Below are 21369 nucleotides of genomic sequence, written 5' to 3' on the forward strand. Positions count from 1 at the left end.
ATATTACCCAAGAGTGAGCTGTAGATTATTGCTACACATCTCTGGGTTTCTTAAAAGTCTGTTTGCCATCATTGTAGATTGTTAATCTGCCTTCTGTTCTCAGTGGGCCAAAATTTAAGGCTAGCTTTCCATTTTGCTTTCCATTCTTATGAAATGCACAGTGGAAGAAGTGGCATTTTTTTCTCATCCCAGATAGACAATGTGGAGGCAAGGCAATTTATCCAAAGCAAGCGGCAGAGTGTGAACGTTCACTCCTTAGATGTGATCTTGAAAATCCAAACTGTGTCCAAGATGAGGTGGATTGAGAGGTTACAATTTTTCAGGATTACTGCAGAACAAACTGGATTTCTTTGAGAAGCTCATACAACCATATGTTTCCTTTTTTAAATCATGACATAATCTTAGGCTATCTTAACAAAGTTCTTCCAGAAAGAACATGCAAGACTCAGGCATTGATGGCCATTGGTAGTCCTTACCTTAATTGCTTTCTCATAGACCTAGACCAGCAGTAGCTAATCTAATTTGGGCAATATGTCATTAATCAAGTGTGATTATGAGCAGGTGTACCAGTAGCATCTATTTTGCCAGATTAAATGGAGGAGAGAAGTACAAGAAATACAGGCCTTTTAAAATACGGTCAACTTGAAAACTAAGTCTTTGAATTTTGCTGTGAGTCATGAACAGTCTATCTGAAATGGCATTCCAGTAAGCAGCCCCAACTTATTTAGATATGTGGTCCTGCTGAGCTATGAAATAGACCATAATGTAGCATTGAAGAGATAGGAAAGCACAGGCCTGCCTATCCTGTGGCCAGGTTTACATATCTACCTAATCCTGTTTGATACATGTGCCACATTTTAGCTACCTATCCTCTAAGTATAGCTCTTGTTATCCTAAAAATTACAAGGTAACTACTGGAGGTTAGTGAATAGTAAACATACACTCAGCTTTTGGAAGAATAACCAGAACAGTCTTGTCATTAGAACTTTGTTCTCTCTGCTGCGGATTCCAGAATTATTTGCCCATCAGGTTACTTTCTGCAGGATGGCATTCCTCAAATTGCTACAATTTTGAATATCTTCTAGGTCTTGGAACTAATGGGTATATTATCTTCCCTTTATTAAGCAACACTGTAGAGTCTCCATTCAGTTGACCTTGCCACCTGGTGACTTCATGGACACCCCCATATGGTTTTCTTGGCAAAATATGAAAGTGGTTTGCTGTTAACTTCTTCTAAGAAGCCAACATTGCATTATTTTTCAAAGAGAGAATAATTAAGGGAGGATATTTCCTTAATGGAGTTAAGTGCTTGTTTGGGCCATTGGGCAGTTAGGTTGGTAATGTAAAGCTAGAAGACCTGTGAGCTGATACTGATTTACAAAAATGGTGGTATTATTTTATCAGTAGCTTTAATGGGACTGTAGACCTTACATTTTAGAAGCTCCCATATATGCAAGGCAGCTCATGTAGTTGTTAAAGATAGTGGTTGCTAGGCAGCTGGGGGAATGGATTTATATGACTACTCAACTAGAAACACTTTTTCATGGGTATACAGACAATAAGCAGCAGGAGAATTAGGGCTTGAAAGCATAGATTCGTATCCTGGTCAGGTTCTAATGAGATATGCAGATAATAGATCCAGAGGAATTAAGATAAGAGAGCAGAGAATTTTGTCTTAATGTCATTACCTCTGTAGAAACTATACAAGTAGAACAGCATGTCCATAAGGCTCTTGCCTTGCAAGAGGAATCTTGTTTTTCTAGGATTCATGAATGTTCAGCAAGACCTCTGCATGTATAGAATGCTCACAGATTTCACAATAAGCACATTTGTTTTCTCTGATAATAGGCAAAAGCGGTTTCAGTAATTCTTTAAATACAATATTTGGTTTTGTTTGAAGATTAGTGTAATGATTTCTAGCATTTGTAGAAATGCTAGTGCAAACATTCCCTGTAATTGGTCCAGTGAAAGTCACTTGTCCTTCCTATCTGTAGGTTTAATCAGAGTATGTACGTTGGTGGAAACTGATTTTTCATCACCTTTCTCCCTTTCAGTCCCCATATTTTCTCCAGTATTCTTCCCCAGGATCAGGAGATTCTGTTTAGTAAGGATAATCTATGGTATGGAGGAGATTGAGGGGGAGGAGAAGATGCCAGAAACCTCGATAGAGGCATCTCAGATCTATTGTCCAAAAGATATAGTGAGGCTTTATGTTGGGGAAAGAGAACCTGGGGTATTCCCTAACAACTGATAGAGAACGAGAAGCTCCTGATGCTTCAACTGGCGCTTAACTGTGACATTCAGTCACCAAGCAAATGGTAAGGGATTTTTGAATGTCAAAGAATGGTAGAGTTGGAAAGGACCTTAGGGGTAAACTGAGAGCCAGTGTGGAGAAGTAGTTAAAGTGTAGGACTAAGAGTTATTAAAGAGAAGATCATGAAACACCCTGTCAAAGCTTTGCTGAGGTCTAAGTGCGCTGTGCCTGTGGCATTCCCCTGATTTGCTAAGCTGATTGGTCTGTCAAAGAAAGAAATGCTGATAGTTTGGCATTATCTGTTTGTGACAAACCCATGCTGTCTTCTGTTAATTGTTGCATGCCTATCCAAGTGCTCATAAGGATGCTGTTTCATAATCGCTTGAGGACTTTATTGAGTGTAACAGTTAAGAGGACTTTAGTTTTCTAGATACTTCTCCTTCCCCTTTTTGAAAATAGGGTCAACATTTGCTTCCTCCAGTCTTTTTGGACCTTGGAACTCCAGTCTTCTCAGACCAAAAATTACCAAGAGCAGTTCTGTGATCAGTTCTGTTATTTCCTTCAGTACCCTAGGATATAATCCATCCTCTAGTGTTCCTTTAACAGTACTGTATCAGTTTTGTTTCTCTGCTTTTATCCTTACCCACTTTCAACAGGATTTCCATGCTCTGATTCCTGGATTTCTGTGTAAGTATTCTTTCTTTATATATTGTGCAACGCTCCACCTTTTCTCTTGAGTCTGTTCCTTTTGAAGAAATTGTGGCCTTCCAGTTTCATCTCACTAATTTGTGAGTATCATCTCACCAAATTTCAGTGATCATGTCAGTGATCATGAGTTTTCCTGAGTTAGGATCTCTGGTTTTCCCTGTTTTTTTCTAAAATTCTGTGCATTATTGTAGTAACATCTCAGATTTTGCATGGCATCACTTACAAGTCTCTTTGTTGTAGTTTCCTGTGAAACTCTGTGCCCCCAGCCTCCTGCTTCCCCCTTTGTCAGGTTAACAAATATTTCCTTCTCAAGTTTTGTAAGATATGTCCCATGTCATCCCAGGGGTCTTTCATTAAGACAGCATAGGCCATTGTTACAGAATTTGATCCTTTCTTGATGACATCATCTGTACTACCGGTTGTTCATTTCCAGGATCTTGTTTTCTGTTCTTGTGCTGTGACTCTCAACTGGATGGATTGATGAAAAAACTACTTGTACTCCCTTCTCCTTCACCTTCCTGCCCAAGGTCTCAGTCTCTAGAGATTCTTTCAAAGTATTTTCTGCATTTTTCATTTAACTCCACATGAATAGAGAGGAAAGAATAGTCCATCATATCCAGGACATGATGGAGAGGTTACCAAGTATTCAAATATATGGACCCCTAGAAGACAATACACCTTCTGTAACATGATATCAAATCTACATATAGCCACCTTGGTTTCACTCAGCAGGGAACATCTTCCCACCACAACACACCTCTTCATTCTCAAGGTGGTCTTGGATTTCTTTGATCTGTGCAGACTCTGGTGTGTTCCACAATGTCCTGTAACAAGATTTGTTGAGCTGGCTGTGGATTGTCTTCTAGAGGGAGAGCCTGGAACCACTTCCTGAGCTCCACTGGCACTAAGTCCTTATAACAGAGAACTCTGAATCTGTCTCTTTATATTCTTCCTCACATTGTTGGGAAATGCACACTTTGAAGCACATAATCAGACTATTAATAAATCTGTAACTTCATTTAGTTGATAGTTGGATGACCAAACATCCTTCTAGCTGATGCTCGGGAATCATTTCCAACTATTCATATTCTCTCTCTCTCTCTCTCTCCCCCCCCCTCCACACACACACACAAACCCATCAAAATAATTTTGATTGAGTGCTTACAGTTGTAGAATCAGAGGTTAACTTCTTAAACTGTCACTTGGTCTGTGGACATAACATACTATCCCACCATCGCCTTTACCATCATCCCTGTTCTTTTCTGGTTGAAAAATCCCCCTGAAGTGCAAGCACCACAGCATTGCAGGTTTTAAGTCTTGTCTGCTCTGCTCCAGTACACCTCCCTTTCATGCTTTCAGACCCTTATACTACTATTTAAAGGGAATCTGGGAAAGGCTGATGCTGAGTCAACTCTCTTGCCTGGTAAAGTCATCTCTCTGTACTTCCTTGAAGGTGGTTCAGTAATTTGTATAGAGACTGTAGGGATGCTTAGGGCTTCACTAGAGACTCCTAGGCCATAAAAGCATGTCCTTAGGTAAAATATTGCCTGAATCTTTTTTCCTCAATTACAGAGTTAAAACAGCAGCTTTGTTACTCTTTTGGGCAACAAGAGAGAAAGCACCACATTGTAGTACAGTGGAGTAGCACCTGGTTTAACTTATTTCCTCCTTCAGAGATTTTGCTCTATTAGAGACAGATGGCAACTATTCTCCTTTCCATCTTCAAATGTCTTAGTGGTACTGTCTGGACAAAGTAGCCTCACCTATAACTTGGCCTCCTATGTCTCAAAATTACCCCCAGCATTGTTGGCAAGTGTAAATCTGTATTGCTGGCAAACTTTCAGTTTTAATTCAATATTTTACAAAGATGGTGTTGAAGGACTGGACTGTGAATAAGGAGCAGCTCTGTTCAGCAAGTGATTGAATTTCATTTCAGGTGAGGGAAATGTCTATATTTTTCAAGCAGTAGTGATGCAATTCTGTGGTAGTTTTCTGCTTATGATTCTGATTAGTTACTGCTCCAAGGAATAACACAACAGACAGGAAGCTACATGTCTCCCCCTGTTTATCATTATATTTCCCAGACATTGAACAGAACCTTTAAGTAAGGAATTGTTAAGTTAGTCCTGGGTAATTTTAACCTTGCCTTCTAAGGTCAGAAGTGGCTGGAATTCATGGTCACAATGAGAACCATGAGCTTGTTCCAGGTCATTATGGGCCTGACTCACAGATCTGGCCACACATTGACCTGGCTTTTATTTTGGAGCAGATTGACTTGATCTGCTGCTAAGAGACATTTCTATTCTCTTGCCTTGGATCTGATTATGCTGAACAGCTATCATTCTATGACCAAGCTTCCTTCTGTAGGGAAGTTTGTGGAGAATATGGAAGGGCAATAGTTACAGAGCATCCTGGAAGAAGTGAACAATCTAGACTCATGAAAGTCAGGATTCAGGCCTGGGCATGGAACTTAAAACTGCATTGGTTGCCCTCATGAATGACTTTTGGCAGCACTTGGATGGAGGGGTGGCAGACATTCTCATTTTGCTACACATCTCAGTGGCTTTTGATACTGTTGACCACAGTATTGTCTGGACTGCCTGCAAGATTAGGAAGCACTAAAATACAGTGATTCTACTCCTTCCTGTGTAGAAAGGTCCGGTCAGTGGTTGCAGGGGAGCGATGTCAGCCCCTCAGATACTCCATTATGGAGTACTCCAAGGCTTGGGCTTCTCTCTACCGTGTTTTACAGCCTATATGAAGCTGCTGGGTTTTGCATTAGTCTAGGATGAAGTATTATCAGTATGACAATGTTACCCAGCTATATATTTCCATCATAAGGCAAATGGGGGATACAATGGAAGTGCTGACCCAGTGTCTGGAGACTGTCAGTGGCTCAGATTCAACACTAGCAAGTTGGAATGGGTATTCACTGAAAAATCCACTGATTTCTGGATTATGCTCTCTTTGGCTTTCGATAGAATTGTACTCCTCCATGGAGAGCAAGCCTACAATTTAATGATCCTCATGGATTTCCAGTTGGAAAAGCAGGTGGAGGTCCCAGCCAGGAAGCCTTTGCCAATTTTGGTTGGTGCGCCAGTTGTGGCTTTACCTAGAACAGGGGTATTTATGATTATCCTTTTCATCTCCCATATGGATTACTATATTCCCTTAAAGACCACTTGGAAACTTCAACTGGTATAAAGTGCAGTGGCCCATGTTCTCACTGGACTCAACGTTGCCATGTAGCACAGTTGCTGTGGGAGATGTACTGGTCACCAGTATATTTCTGAGTGCAATTAATGAGGGTTATTAATGACATCTGGGTTATCTTCAACATTATGTACCTAGCATAGATTCTGCTTGCTCAGTGTGATAACACAAAAGATGCTTGCTAAGGTCACCACCATCAAGAGGTGTAATGAGAGAGGATCTGAGAGTGGACATTCTCTGTAGAGCCTCTGTCCTCTGGAACAGCCTTTTCCCTCCTCTCCAGGTGAGGGTACTTCCTATTCTCAGGGCCCTTCAGAAGCTTGTAAAAACGTGGCTGTTCGGGAAGGCCTTTGAGACTTGATTGGTCTGGAGCTCCCACTGCCCAGAATCAGATTGGTATTGTTATGTTGCATGAGGTTTTATTGTATGTTACTGTGTTATTTATTGTTCCATTGCTATGGTGGTGTGATGGACTGGAATGGAGGAAGGGGGGTGAAAACGGTGCTCTCGTCTCCAGAGCAATGCTCTGGAGATAAGCGGAGAAAGCTGGCACATCCCTAAACATTCCAGAAGATAGTAGAGACTTGTGACTGGGAACTACTGGTCAGTCTGAGAAGGTTCTGTAAATAAGTGCTAGCTAATAAATCTTGCTGACTGAACCTGCACGGTCTCCAGGAGTTCCTTGGGCTAGCCCTGACAGGTGGTTGTTCCTGCACATTGCTTAAGGCTATTTGGTTGAAGTGGCTTACAAACTCTCAAATACATACATACATACATACATGCATACAAATTCTTTGACTTCATATATCCTTTGTGATCTATATGTATAATGCCAAACAGGGTGGCTGATGTTCTGAATCTGAATCACTTCTAATACCTCCTTTCCTTGCATTTTTAAAATGAGGTGGTGATACCCTGTCTGTTGGTGCTGCTTATTCCAATATTATTGAAAAGCTGTGTGCCAAATGCCAGAGAAATTCATTCAGAGTCATAGGTATCTGATGCAAGTCATGACATCCTCACACAAATGGTGCAAGTTATGTAATTTGTGCCAATCATCACTGGCACGACAACATTGATGTGACATCATCTCGCCTCATCCAGCGGACACCTCTTTTTAGAACTTCAGTCTCTCTGCTTGATTGTAAAAGAATCAAGACAAGCGTGGAATTTTGTAAGACCTGTTGCAGATTTTGGCAAAGCAGCCAATTTCCTGTCTGTTCATTGTCTTTAAACCGTGAAGTTACTGGTGTGCATATCACTGGAATAATTTGAATTTTTTAATATTCCCTGAAAATAATTTCACATTTGAAGCTTGCATCTTCTCCCTTTGTTTCCAATATGTACATTTGTACTTGAGGGTGGCACTAGAGATGTATCCTTTGTATAATTGTTCTATTAATCTCTAGCTCAGGCAGGGTATCAATAATGTGTTTTCATATTGGTAACTCTTTTCTAGATTCTGCCTCTTGCTATTTATTTAGGATATAATTCTACTTTCTCATCTGTTTTTCTTGTTGATGAATGTGTGAGAGGTAGGAGATGGAAAAAAGACATTTGCCTTGGATTTAATTATGTTCTAGTTAATATATTGCTGTCTGCTTTGGATTCTTTAAAAATGGCCTTTAATTAAACGAAAACAAGGAAAATTCACACACATACAGAGGCATCTCATACATTCATGATTGATTGATTGATTGGATTCAATTTCAGCACTGCCCCACTCCAAACTGACTCTGGGCAGACAGACAGACAGACAGACAGACAGACAGACAGACAGACAGACAATCTTTAAAAAAAAAATCCTAACAGTTTCAGAGAAGGATAACCATATTTTGCTATAATGGTCCATACATAGTAAGCAACTCATTCATAAGTCTCATTTGGTCTTTAGTCCATTGAATAACTGAGGTCATAAATGTATTTTTTTGAAGGACAAATCTGTTAACAATAGGGAGGGTGCAGAAAATCCACTTCTCCAGCCATCTGTTTCGATAGCATATGAAGATCTGAAAATCTGAAAAACCTGTCTCTAATTAATTTGTGTAATGACTTATTCCCAGAATAGTGTGATTTTAGGATATCACAAAAACATTTGTTTGAATGAAGCATTTTGTAATTCACAAATAACTGTATACAAATTTCCAACTCAACTGTTTTGGGTTCTGCATTTAAGAAGGCTATTTCATTCCATTTTGTATATTCTTATCTGATATTAGTTGCCTAGATTTAGGCAGCAGTGGGTCACGTTCAGCTCTGTTGGCTTTGCTAACCAAAACCAGTGTTATCTGGCTTTCCAATAGCAGAGAATGGATCTGATATTTCTGAAAGCCTTGTTATTTTTTGGCAGTCACCCATTCAAATGCTAACTAGACATTGGTCAGGTGCTGCCATCTGCTGAGATAAACTCCCCTTCAGTTAACTGTAGAAAGAGAGGGTGTTTGCCTGGGATAAGGGACCAAATGGACTGACCAAATCCAGAAAAGAGACCTTGAACTTGGTAACTTGTTTCTTTTTTTTTTTTTTTTTTAAGATCTTCAGTAGTTGCACACAAAGCATTTGCAGTGGGATTTCCAAACGAATATTGTAACAAAATGGACTGTGTTTCTTTGATAAAGAATGGGCGGCTATATAAATTGGTTAAATTAATAAATAAATAAATTACCTTCCTTTGTGTAATAAAATGGGGGCAAAGGTTAATCACTCCCCTCTAGTATGTTATCTCAGAAAAGTTCTGGCGGCTGATCTTCCTGCTGTGTGGAGACTGAAGAATGTGGAGGAGCTCCTTTGTAGAACTGTGAGGTAGGAAAAGGAAAGTGTGCGAGCACACAAGAGAGCAACAAGGCTAAATAAGAATGTTGGAATGCAACTATGGATTCTTGAATCACTGAGTTGCAGTATGAAGAAGTGGGGTTACTTCCAAGCTCAGGGGTGGACAAGCTTTTTTGCCTCAAAAGCAGCAGAGCTAATTAATGGATCGATTGCAGGGGTGATGCAAGGAATATGAACAGAGCTGAAAGTAGGCCGAGATACTATTTCTCTCTGACACCTCTTTTCTTTTTCTGATACCTCTGCTTTTGACCTACTTTTTCACTTCCTTTTCTCGACATCGTCTTCTTTCTCTCCCAAGGAGAAGGATGGGGAGGGAAAGGGAGCTGTAAGCAAAAGTCTGAAGTGATTCCTGCAAAGGGCTGTTGAAGTTAGGCTTTGGGACATGTATCCTAGCTCAAAAGTAGCGATGAAAACGAGAGGCTGAACATGAACTAGAGAAGAAGGATTTGCCTGGTGATTTACTGATTAAAAGTGAAGTTCATCTAAATAAGATTGAGCTTGGAATGTACTGATTTCTAATTATAATGCTGTAAATAAAATAGCTCTAGTCCATTGTGAATTAAAATGTGCTGTACAGTTAATACCACAGGAGCTTGATTGGACAATTCACTGGATTAGAGCTTGTAAATGGACTAGTTTGAGATAAATTTAGCTGTGATCATGGATCTGTTCTGAGATATTGTCAGCACCTCCTAGAAGACAAGAGTTTTATACTTGAATCACAACAAGGGAAGTTACTGTCAGATATTTCTTCCTTAACATGTGGGTAGGGGAAGTTCAGCAGGAAGAATCCTGGTATTTTAATGTTGGGAAAAGTTACATTTCAAAAGTTTATATACCAGTGCAATTTAGATTTATTTATTTGTTAATTTATTAAACACATTTCTCTGCTGCCACAATCAAAATTACTCTAGGCAGCTTATATTGAAGAAAATATAATATAAAACATACCCAGTTCAAAAAAATAAAAACACAACAGCACTGTAAGTAAATCCAGATACATTTTTTACTTTATTGCTGTTTTTGTTAGTTTGAGCAACCATTTTATTCACTTTCTAGGGATGAGCATCATTTAAAAAAAAAAAAAAGATTTTCCCAGCCTCCAAAACAGGAAATCAAATCTGGAATAATTTTGAAGACGTCTTAGTGTCAGCAAGATACTAAAAGGCATATAAGTAAATTAAATGTTTGGCAGTTGTAATACAAATGTAGGTATTTGTGTTTGGCTTAAACCTATAGAGAAGGACAGCACTACCGAGAAAAAGATTCTGATGGATATCCAGAAGCATCTTCAGAAAAGGTTGCTTGTGAATCAGGTGATTGTCCTCCAAGATGGCAGGAAAGCAACCATATAGGATATGGGGTACTTTACAAAGAACAATTTTGATAGGCCCCTTCCTATCAAGAGATATTTGCAAACTAAGAACTGTTGACTAAACAGTTTGCTACTTTCAATAGTCTGCAAAAAATGTCTAGATGTTAACATAGTTAATAGGCATAAAACTGATAGTCTGTTATATGAATTATCGAACAATTTGTCCACCGTTCATGTTGAATAATACTGTAGGTGAGAATTAGTGCCCTAATCGCTGTAATGTAATTCATATTTCTTAATTGGGCAGCATGCCAGCTTTTTCCTTCATGAAAGCTTTTGCCGTTATGTTCTTCTCCACTGCCTTTGAAGCATCTCTCTTGGATGAAGCAATTTGTTTGAGTGGATGAAAGCTTGGGGCATTTGTATATAGATCTTTATTAGATTAGGGTTTTCTAATGTTTGGGAGCCAGGACACAAATTTGTAATGTTGAGAACATGTTATGCATACTGTTGCAAAACATCTGCCATTCACAAAACACTCATTTTTCAGAAAGTAAGTTGAGATTACTCTCTCAGAATGCTTTCTTCTAACTTAACATTGCCATTTTGGAGGACAGGTAGGTTCATTTTCACAAAGGCTCTGAGCAATGAGTATCTATTATTTTATTTTCTAAAAATGCCTCTGGTCACATGGGATATAAAATATTTGTGGCTGGTGCATTACTTTAGCACAGCGTTTCTCAACCTTGACAGCTTTAAGATGTATGGACTTCAATTCCCAGAAATCCCCAGCCAGCATGCTGGTTGGGGAATTCTGGGAATTGAAGTCCACACAACTTAAAATTGCCAAGGTTGAGAAACACTGCTTTAGCAGGATAAAGGCTGTGACTTGCTATCTCCCCATTTAAGATGTGATCCTAGACAACCTGAGAGTAGACATTGACTATGTCATGTGCCATGCTAAGTATGTTAACCATAGTTTATTAGACAAGCTGCAACTTCCTGGCTTCACAGGATGCCCTAAGCCAAAAATGTGGCAAGAAACTGTAACAAGAAGGTTGCAACCCTTGTAGCCTTTTCCAGAACGTATGAAGGCCCCCTCCTTATCATCACCATAAGCAACCTCCACATTCTCTTTTAGAATATATTGCGGCAACTCAGAATTTCCTCACAGCATTGAAAGGGAGCAGTGTGACTAATTCCAAAGGTGTGATTGTGAAGAGGCTCTAGGAGAAAGGATGGCTTGCTTAGCAAAGCTAACAGCTGGTTGCTAATGTGCCTTCTGGCTTTGCAGCTCTTTGAATGTGAATCTTTCTGAGAATAAATGAGGGGCTCTGAATCACCAGATGGGAACTGGTGGTTGAGTTGCAGTCCTGACTGTAGAGCTGAGAAACAATACATAAAAAATGATGCAGATAGTTCAGATTTAACCCTGGAAATGCTGGCCTATAGTTCATTGTCTCTGCCTTCCTACCTTCCCATGAACTGAAATACTTATAATTTCAGTTGTAACTACCAATGGACTCTAAAAAGCAGGCATAGATTTCCTAGTTACTAACAGAATTATTGTTTCTGTTCGTTATTGGTGAAGAATGTAGCTGTGCTATGCAGGGAACAGTTTTGAACACTTGCATGTCACTTTGCCTTTCTGATCTGTGGGTAGGGTTATTGGTCAAGAGAATAAATCTTCAGCCTAAATTTGTAGTTGGCTAATTCTCCAGATAACAATCATCCCTAGCCCAATTATGTGTGGGAATGCAAGGGTACAACAGGGCTCTATCTAGAAGGATCTCTCTTAAGAGTGAATCACTGAGTACTTCATAGCTGTCACGGTTGAATATTCAAAGGGAGGTTTTCGCAATACGATTATATACAAACTGAATGGTTTTGTTTTGTCTTCACTCATTGCCTCCTTAGTACAGTGTTTTCAAGGTTGAATTCTTCAATTTTGTTCTGTTTTGTATGCTGTGCTTCTATTATCATTTTGTAGCTAAAAGCTAAATTACAATGGTTATGGATGGCGAATGAATGAATGAATGAAAAAAAAAAATATATATATATAAAAATAACTTGGTGGAGAACAAGCATGGTATAGTGGTTAAGAAGCTGGACAAGGAGCAAGGGAACCCAGGTTCTAGTCCCCACTTAGCCCCAGGAGTCAGATGGTGACCTTGGGCCAGTCACTCTCTCTCAGCCCCCAAGCTGTGTCAGGCTCTACAATAAGCTGGCTGAAAAACAAACCCCTCGTTGCATCATGTATTGATGACTTTGCTGTGAGAACTAGGGAAGCTCACGCAAACACATGGACCCTGCAGCCAAGCAGGACAAATGCTAAATAAATGAATAAATCACTTGATGAGATCACTTGATGGCTCAAATGAATATGTGGACTACTTCTGTTGATACGTTTTGTGATGTTCTTTCTGGTGTCTTGTGGTGCACTACTTCTGTAACATGCTGGATTTAAAACAGCTGTTCACTTTTATGTGTGAATCTCCCAATGCTTAGTTATTAAGAACAAATTTATATATGAAATTACTTTCTGTCTTACCTAATCAAACAAAACAAGCATCATGGTCACACTTCACTTATGAGAAACTCTATGATTGTTCAAAAAGTGTAATTATTGCTGCAGAAGTAAGTTTTGAGCACCACTTTGTACATAGAACTTACAAAATTATATTTTCATTCTTGCCTTTTGGAAAATGTACTTTCCAAAGGTCCTGGTCTGATACCAATATATTTAGAGGGAATAGTTAAACTCTCTTTTTTTTTACAGTAACCTACCCTTAGACCCAGAGAGATTTCTAGTACCATATAGGAATGTTGTTGTCTGCTATACGATCTTGGAGAGAGCTGAAAGACAGTTTGGCATATTTTTTTTAAAAAAAATTATCCCACCTTTATCATTTTTATAGAACTCAAGGTGGCAAACATTCCTAATACTCCTCCTATTTTCCCCACAACAACCACCCTGTGAGGTGAGTTGGGCTGAGAGTGACTGGCCCAAAGTCACCCAGCCAGCTTTCATGCCTAAGGCGGGACTAGAACTCACCGTCTCCTGCTTTCTAGCCTGGGGCCTTCACCACTTGACCAGACTGGTTATTGTTAAGGTGTTCATCCTGAGGAATTAATAATTTCTTAGCCAAAGTCTATTTTTGTAGCCCAGTTCTTAAGCATAAACAAACTTCAACCATAGTCATTTTTAGATGGTTTTTAGGTATCATGCTCTTTTTATTTCAGGAGACCACCATGGTTTGGGTTTTGAGAGGTACTGAACTTGGGTTTATGTGAATTAGACCTGGAAATCCAAGCAGTTACATTTCAGTTATTTTTCTGGATTTGCATAAGACTGTTGCTACTTCTTTTGCTGTATAGTTGCTTCATGGGAAGTTCATCTGAAGAAGAAATAAACAACCACATTTTTTTTTCTCTCCCTTTATTTTCCTTGTGTCCTTTGCATCAAATTTTCTTCTGGCAGACGGCCTCACTTCTCTTGTTATCCTTTCCACATTTGGCAAATGCCTTAGTGCAATATGGGAGGTGGGCGGGTAAGATTTTGCTGTCATTCTTTCAGCTGAGCTTGTTGACTTACTTCAGTGAGTAGCAGAAAGAGCTTGAAATGTCCTTTCCATGAATATGTTGAAAAATATCTTCACTCCATGTGGTAAATATCTGAAATATCTAAATGATGTTTCCATATGAGTTAAAGTTAGCAGTACAAAAGGAAATGGTTGCTTGTGACTTTGGTATAAATTGCAAAATAAAAAGAATGGTCAGGAGTAAGATTAGTAACATGTCTGAAGTATAAAAATAATGATCGAGGATATATTTCATCTTACTATTCATGGCCAATTTGAATAAGGTGCATTTTTCTTTATTTTATCCATTTTGTATGAAATTTCAGCAGATCTCTCTTGGAAATATGTGGGAAACTTTTATCAAAACATTCTTACTGTGTACAAAGAGCTGATAGCCGTGACTAAAAGTAATAATGTTGGTGTTATTTCTATCTTCTTCTAGAAAACCAACTGCAGGAATTAGGTGATTGGAGCTCCAAAGATTTAGAAGATTTTTGGAAGAATAAATCTTGTTTCTACAAGATCAGAACTAAATTAAATGGCTGATAAACAGATTAGGTAAGAGCTTTTTTCTTTCCTCTCTCAGCTATTCTCTCCAACTCTTTCCTCTGTGTTGTCACTACATAGTCCATTTCCTTATTCCCTGTCTCTAACTCCAAAATAAATCTTCCTTTCTCTGTCCTTTTGCCTTTACTTCTGCTTTCCCTAATCTGGCTTTTTCTATATATGTTGGACTGCAGCCCCGTCATCTTCAGCAAACATAACCTTTGGCAATATTGGATGGAGATGGTGAATTGTAATCCAATAATCCCCAATGAGAAAGCAGAATTTGAGGAAGGCTGCTTTGTTCTTGCCTTTGTTATCCTTAATATGCTTCTGTTGGGAGAGGACAAGAGGAATTAGGGGCTAATTCGAACAGTGGACATTCATGAAGTACACTCGTCCCATGGTACAACAGAACTTCTATTTCCACATGGACAATTACATGTTTGAAAACATATCCTCCCTCTGTAAGTGGTTCCTGCCTGAGAAACCAAGGTGTGAGGTTTCAGATTATAATCTTAAATGAATAAATGTTTGGACTGAAGTCCAGAGGATAGCTGAGCAACTGTACAGTCTTACACATGGGAAGATTTTAATGACAAATTGCCTTATTAAACCAGCAGAGCCAAATCTCTAGATATGAAAAGGTATTTATTAGGAAAAGGGCAATGCAGGAAAATAAAGGAGGGTAGCAATCACACATAGTTGAGAATTCCAGAATAAAATCAGCCAGCCTAGCTAGACAAATTTCTTATTACCGGCTTGAGTAAGATCTTGGGTTTCAGCTCATCTTCAGAAAGCATCCTAGGCTGGTTTATCGAAGAAGGATCAACTGGAACCTCTGCTGGGATATTGTTAGGCAGATCCTTCCCACTGAGACTTCCTCTTTTGTCTTTTTCTCCTACTTGAGAACTGCCCTTAGTTTTGTAAAATGTACAGATTAAGTGAAAATCAGCCTCTTGTGCAAAGTAATAGTCTTCCTAGTGAAGCATACTTCTCCATTTCTGATGTCTTGGGCTACCAGGCAATCAGACAAGTATGCAGCATATGAATCTGTCTTCCTAACAATCCTCATTTTCACTGGCCATTGTATGAAATCCCATCTAGACATTAGATCAACTTCCCAAAGGGTTTAGGGGACACCATTGGGCCATACCAAAACCCAGAATGTGTTTACATCTTCTACATCTGAAGATGTATGGCTATAAATATGGGGATTTCTGAATACCCAGGAGGTTGAGATTTTGTTTGAAATGCTACTTGTATTATTTGCTGATTATATGTTATAGTTCCAGAATAAAAATAAGAGGAAATCCTAGCCAGTAGCTGCAATACAAAGGAAGGTTCACATCATTATTACTGTATCTATATCAGAATGATGTGTAATGCAAATGTGTATATTTGTTCCCTGGATACAAACGGAAAGCAGCATGACCCTTCAGAGGATATTGCAGCTATAACAGATGAGACTGGACAGGATGATTAAAATGATGGAAAACTGTGGAGGGTGCAAGATGAAGAAGAGATTACATGTGTATCAGGAATATTGATAGTCCAGGCCCTTGCGTATACTTCTTCCAGTAGAGGAATAAAAAGGTGATTGAAATAATGTATGAAATAATATAATGTAATATATTCCTTCAGTTTCTCTAGATTTTAAAAAAAATCTTTGTTGCATATTACATGTAAAGTAAGTGAATCCTTTTTGATAGTCAGCATATATATATATATTGGGGTACGGTCATCAAGCTGTGTCCTCAATACAGTAATATTACTTACGGCATAGCAATTTCCTTAATAAGTCACAATATTTTGTATTGTACAAATTTACAGTTGATTAGTAGATAAAATTATTTTATTTTAGGGTTTAAACTGAGACAACCCTTTAAATACTGGGTTGATTTGTGATGTCATAATAATGAATGATGCTCAAGTATGTCTGTTAAAAAAAAAAAACTTAGAATGGAACTGAATTCCTGCTTGCATTTTGTTAAACATATACTTAGTAGGCCATTACAGTCAACGTTAGCATGCTCTAGTGAGTTGCTAGGCATGGATTCGATTTTTCTGCTTTGCAGTGCTCCCTAAGGAACCTTATTCCCAATGAACCTCTGAATCCACTACAAGGCTCATCCTCAACCAGAACACAGTTAACAGCTTCCAAAAACTTGAGCCAGCTTTTACTTTTTATTTCTCTTTGTTAAAAGACATTCTAATTCTTCAGTTCTGCTTAGGTTCACCATTATAATATTGTCTTTCAAGAATAGCTCCATAAATTAATTTTCTCCCAAGACAAGCATTGATGGATCAACTTTTGATTAGACAATGAATGCAGTTTTGTGTCAAAAGATGTTAGGATTCTGAGGGATAGATGAGCAAATTTTAATTCCCTTGGGAGGAATCTGTAGAGGACTGGATGTCAGTGGTAGGTGGGATTTAAGCAGTGGGGGGGATTTAATAGTGTGTGAGGCCACTAATTCTCTCTCTTTCTCTCTCTCTTTTTTGTTGCCTCCCCCTGTACTTCTCCTTCCCTCATAGAGTAAGACAGATTTGTCAGGGATCTGAATTGACTACAGCTGACTGTAAGTAGTCAATTAGTGCCACCCCATCTAATGTTTTCAGAGAAGAGTTCTTCACCATGGTCTCTGTGAATCATATACAAGGGTGATGTGCCTATCTAGAGCCCCATTCTAAAACTTAAAAATTGGCAGGAGTCCCAGTCCCACCCATCCCATACTTTTTGTTTGATATGGTTGTTTGACTAATGAGTAACCAATAAACTGAAGGAAAAAGAACATGTGATCAGGCAGGGCTCCCACCCAGGAGTCTTTAGTTTGTTTTGACTAACAGAGTGTTAGTTTGCTGAGGAACTGATTGTCCTGCTGTAGTTTTGCTTTTTCTTATTTTCTTTAATCTCTCAATTTTCTTCAAAATTCCTTAGAGCTTTTTGTCACAACATCTTCTTTTCCTATCCTAGGCAGTTTCTTAATGGATCCCACTCTACATGTACCAATGTTGCAGGGGCAAACTCTTCCCCCATGTGTAAATGCCATGCATTTGTTAAACAGGCTTGTCTCATTTGAAAACTACTCTCTGGTTGCAAGCTTTGAGGGCAGCAGACACAAAAGCTGTTATAACTACTTATTTCTCTAAGAGTCCTACTGTGCCCCCAAATAATCTGGCAGCTTTCTCATCTCTTCAAGAGATCAGTTGAATTCCCCACTGCCTGCTGAGGCCTCTTAGATCTCTGTTGTGCCATTATTTGCCTCAAGCAACTTGTCAATTTTCAAGGCCTTCTGAGAAGCTTGTCTCATTGAATTCCAATCTGGGACAAAACAAAAGGATAAAGGCCCTGTTGCCTTACTTTTTCCAGCTCCAGTAACCTCAGATTATTCACCAACTTTGCTACCATCAGTCTAGCTGTTGATGAACTCTACAGTTTGTACTCTTCATTCCTCCCCAGCTGCTTTTCAGACACGGAAATCATCTCAGGAGAGATTCAGGACATATCTTGCTTGACATCTATTCCTCCATAGCACACTCTTATGCATCTTAGTTCTTCAAGTGGTCATCTGGGAATTCCCACAACCTGCCCTCTGACTTGGCCTATTTCATGGTGACTTTATTGTTCCTTTGGATCCACTGCATCAATCTTAGGAACTGAAGGTGGGTGTTGTACCTAGTTGCTTGGGAGGTGAGTCCCCACCAAACAGGCTCTAGAAAGTTCTGAATGAAACAGAATGAAAATAAATATATATTTATGAAAATAAAATGAAACAGGCAAATCACCCATATTTGTAAATGTATAGATGACCACCAGAAGAGCTGCAGTTGTAGGAAAGTTACCAATTTTTTTTTATTGGCACCTTTTTTGATTGGGGTAGTTTTTAGAAAAAATGCAGAATATGAAGATTCTCTGGAAAGAACTATCGATTAAATACAGAATTGCAGGCTTGTCATATAGTGGAGTCTTAAACAGTTCCTGTCTTTGATTCAAGCACCAAGTGCTCAAAATAAAAACAAACATTGCTTTACTTTCATTTTAAATAAAGATTAACAACCCCACATTGTTTATAGGAATATTTTCTGCATCAGCTTTATAAGAGTTCAGCAGCAGAATGGGATTTGCATTGGATTATGTACTCTGAGATGTTTCTCTAATCTTCTAAACTTCCAAGGTGACCCAAGGTAGTTCAGGTGGTATAGCGGTTGATCTGGAGGAAAGGTCATCGCTGACTATATTTTTGAAGCACGTATTTGACCTTCAGACTCCCACACGTTTTGTCTTTTCTTACAAATCCACATAGTACACCTCCAACTGTCTGTCTTTTGAAAATCCTCAGAGTTCTTTAACCAACTGGCTGAATTGGTTCTCTTGTCTCCCTCTTTCCTTTCCTGTCTAGTAAGCATTCCCGGTACAGGCTGAGCAGTATCTGCTGTACTTTCTGAGGCTGGATACGGATGGGTGTTTGTGGGTATCTGCCTTTTCCTTCTCCCTTTTAGAAATTGGCCTTCTAATTTTGGCCGTTCTCCTCGAAAGTCAACGATGCTGTTAAAACAAGGACAGCCAGATGAATTCCATACAGGTCTTATGCAGTTGCAGTTCTTGTAAGGATTCTATAAATCCCCGATTTTCCTTTTTCTTTCTTTCAATTAAGTGTGATAAACATGGGAATCCTGTAGATTTGAGGGTTACATGCTTGTCTGACAGCTAACTTTCATTGAACTCAGTGAGATGTCTTGAGTAAAAGCTATAATTCACAGCACCTAGCGATCTTGGTGAGGTATCTATGTTATTAGTAAAAGCCAAGCTTGACTGAAATAAATTTTTATCTTTTTGAAAATTAAGACTCTGAGTTTTATGATTTTTTATCTGGATTTACACATTATATCAAGCTGTAGTGTTATTTATTGAGTTTGGCTTAACATGTTGCCATTGTGGGTTGTAACCTATATAATTTGTGGCACAGCACTGTATGAACCTAGCCAGTTTTGGCTTATTAAACTAAAGTTAAGCAAATTATCCTTAGTGCAGTGTAGAAGCCTAGAGTTGCCTAAATTATGAGCCGCTCTGGACTTGTGGAAATAAATGTGAGATGCAAGCTTTATATACCATTGGAGAGTGGACTTTCAGAAGCGTTACAAAAAGACTTCTGAAAAATAAAGATAGAGGAAATGACCACACATACACAGAATAGAAAGTGTTCTTGAATTAACAGGAGCAGGGTTTGATCAGTTCCAAAAGAGTTAAATCTTTTGCAACACAGTCAGTTTTGAGTCTAGTGATAAACTGAAGTAGCACAACCTACCATGAGTTGGTCCCCCCTTCAACTGATACAGTCAACTTGCTCCAAAAGTACCATAGTTTTAAGATGCTGCAGCAGCCTGGCATTTATCCACATTTCTCTTGCTTTTTGTGGCTGGGTTGCTGTTTTCTTGGGAATGTACCTCTGTGCTCTTTTTTTTACAGTTTACCTGCCAAGCTGATCAATGGAGGCATAGCTGGTCTCATTGGGGTTACCTGTGTGTTTCCTATTGACTTGGCAAAAACACGTTTACAGAACCAACAGAATGGCCAGAGGATGTACACCAGTATGTAAGTACCCTGCACATTTAAAGACAAAAGAAAGGATTCATTCATTCTTATTGTTTCATCACTTGTTCTTTTGCGTGAACTGCTTATGTAATATTTGTCTGCACAGAACTCCTGTGGAGCTGCTTACTGAGATTCCCCAGGCTGCCTATTTTTAGTGGAACCTAGATTTGAAGTTAGTTCGCCAACACTGCATCACAGTGTTTCTGTTAACTGGGGATTTTTAAGCGCTATTATTAATAGTAGTTTATAATAATCTAAGAGTTGGGTGCTTATGAGAGATATTTCTGCATCACCACTCAGAGGAACATAACTCATATAATACATTGGAGTCGGGTTATATGGACTATAATAAATTTAAATAAAAAATAAAATAAAGTAACATAAAATGATCATGGAAGCAGCCATTCAGGCCATTGCGTCCAGCCCCCTGCTTTGTGCAAGAATCCATATTAAAGCATCAGTGACAGATGAGCAAATCCAGTGCTTGTCATTCACCATTAGAACACTTGTGAATGCACGTGCGGTGAGGGGGAACTTACCATCTCTCAGGGTAATTCATTCAACTATGCTCTCAGTGCTAGGAAATCTTTCCTAACATTCAGTTGAAATGTCCCTTCCTGTAACTTAAATCCATTGCTCAAAGCTCTAATCTCTGGGATGATATGGTATAATTGTTTATTTATTTATTTAGACTCCTGTGCCCTAACCCTTTTCTCTAGGAGCTCAAGGAGACTTTCACGGGAATGTTCCTTCATTCTGCTCCCACAAAAATAGCCCTGTGAGGTAGTCTGGGCTAAGAGAAAGGAACTGGCTCAAAGTCATCCACTTTCACAGCTAAATGTGGACAGAGCTTGGGTCTCCCCAGTTCTATTCCAAACTCCATGATCCAATACACGGATCACTAGTGGCATTCTTCCACTTGACATCCTTTCAGGTCCTTGAAGAGTACTATCATATCTTACTTGCTGATCTGAAGCTTTACCAGCTTCTCTGAATCCTCCTTAAAGTGAAGTGTGCAGAACTGTACACAGTACCCAAGGTAGGGTTCAACAACATACAATGAAATGAAATGCCAGTTTGTTGTGACTTGGAAAATATACTTCTATTGATGAAGCCTAAAATTTCATTTGCATTTTTTGGCATCAACCCTATCAAAATAATTTTTAATCTTATTTCCCTCCTCTAGGCTGTTCAATTTTTTATTTGTTTGTGCTTTTGAGTCAATTTTGACTCCTGGCGACTGCCTGGATAAGTCCCTGCAGTTTTCTTGGCAAGGTTTTTTGGAAGTGCTTTGCCATTTCCTCCTTCCCGGGGCTGAGAGAGAGTG

General features: G+C 39.0%; 1 protein-coding gene across 4 annotated transcripts in view; it reads left to right on the forward strand.

Annotated features, from left to right (window-relative positions):
* SLC25A22 (solute carrier family 25 member 22) overlaps positions 1 to 21369 on the forward strand; it is a 73971-nt gene that overhangs the window by 15740 nt on the left and 36862 nt on the right. For 2 of the 4 annotated variants that reach the window (XM_025169801.2, XM_088146092.1), the window contains exons 2-3: positions 14346 to 14461; positions 19917 to 20042. In XM_025169801.2, coding sequence (XP_025025569.1) covers positions 14442 to 14461; positions 19917 to 20042 — 146 coding nt within the window. In that variant the 5' untranslated portion in view covers positions 14346 to 14441. Of the gene's footprint in view, positions 1 to 8917; positions 8978 to 14345; positions 14462 to 17909; positions 18113 to 19916; positions 20043 to 21369 lie in introns of those variants that run through there. The other 2 variants (XM_025169802.2, XM_007433172.4) reach the window with 2 other exon arrangements.

This window comes from Python bivittatus, unplaced genomic scaffold (assembly GCF_059951505.1).
Source record: "Python bivittatus isolate LINGU-HERP-01145 unplaced genomic scaffold, Pbiv_v1 ctg000480_np1212, whole genome shotgun sequence".
Classification (NCBI taxonomy): domain Eukaryota; kingdom Metazoa; phylum Chordata; class Lepidosauria; order Squamata; family Pythonidae; genus Python; species Python bivittatus.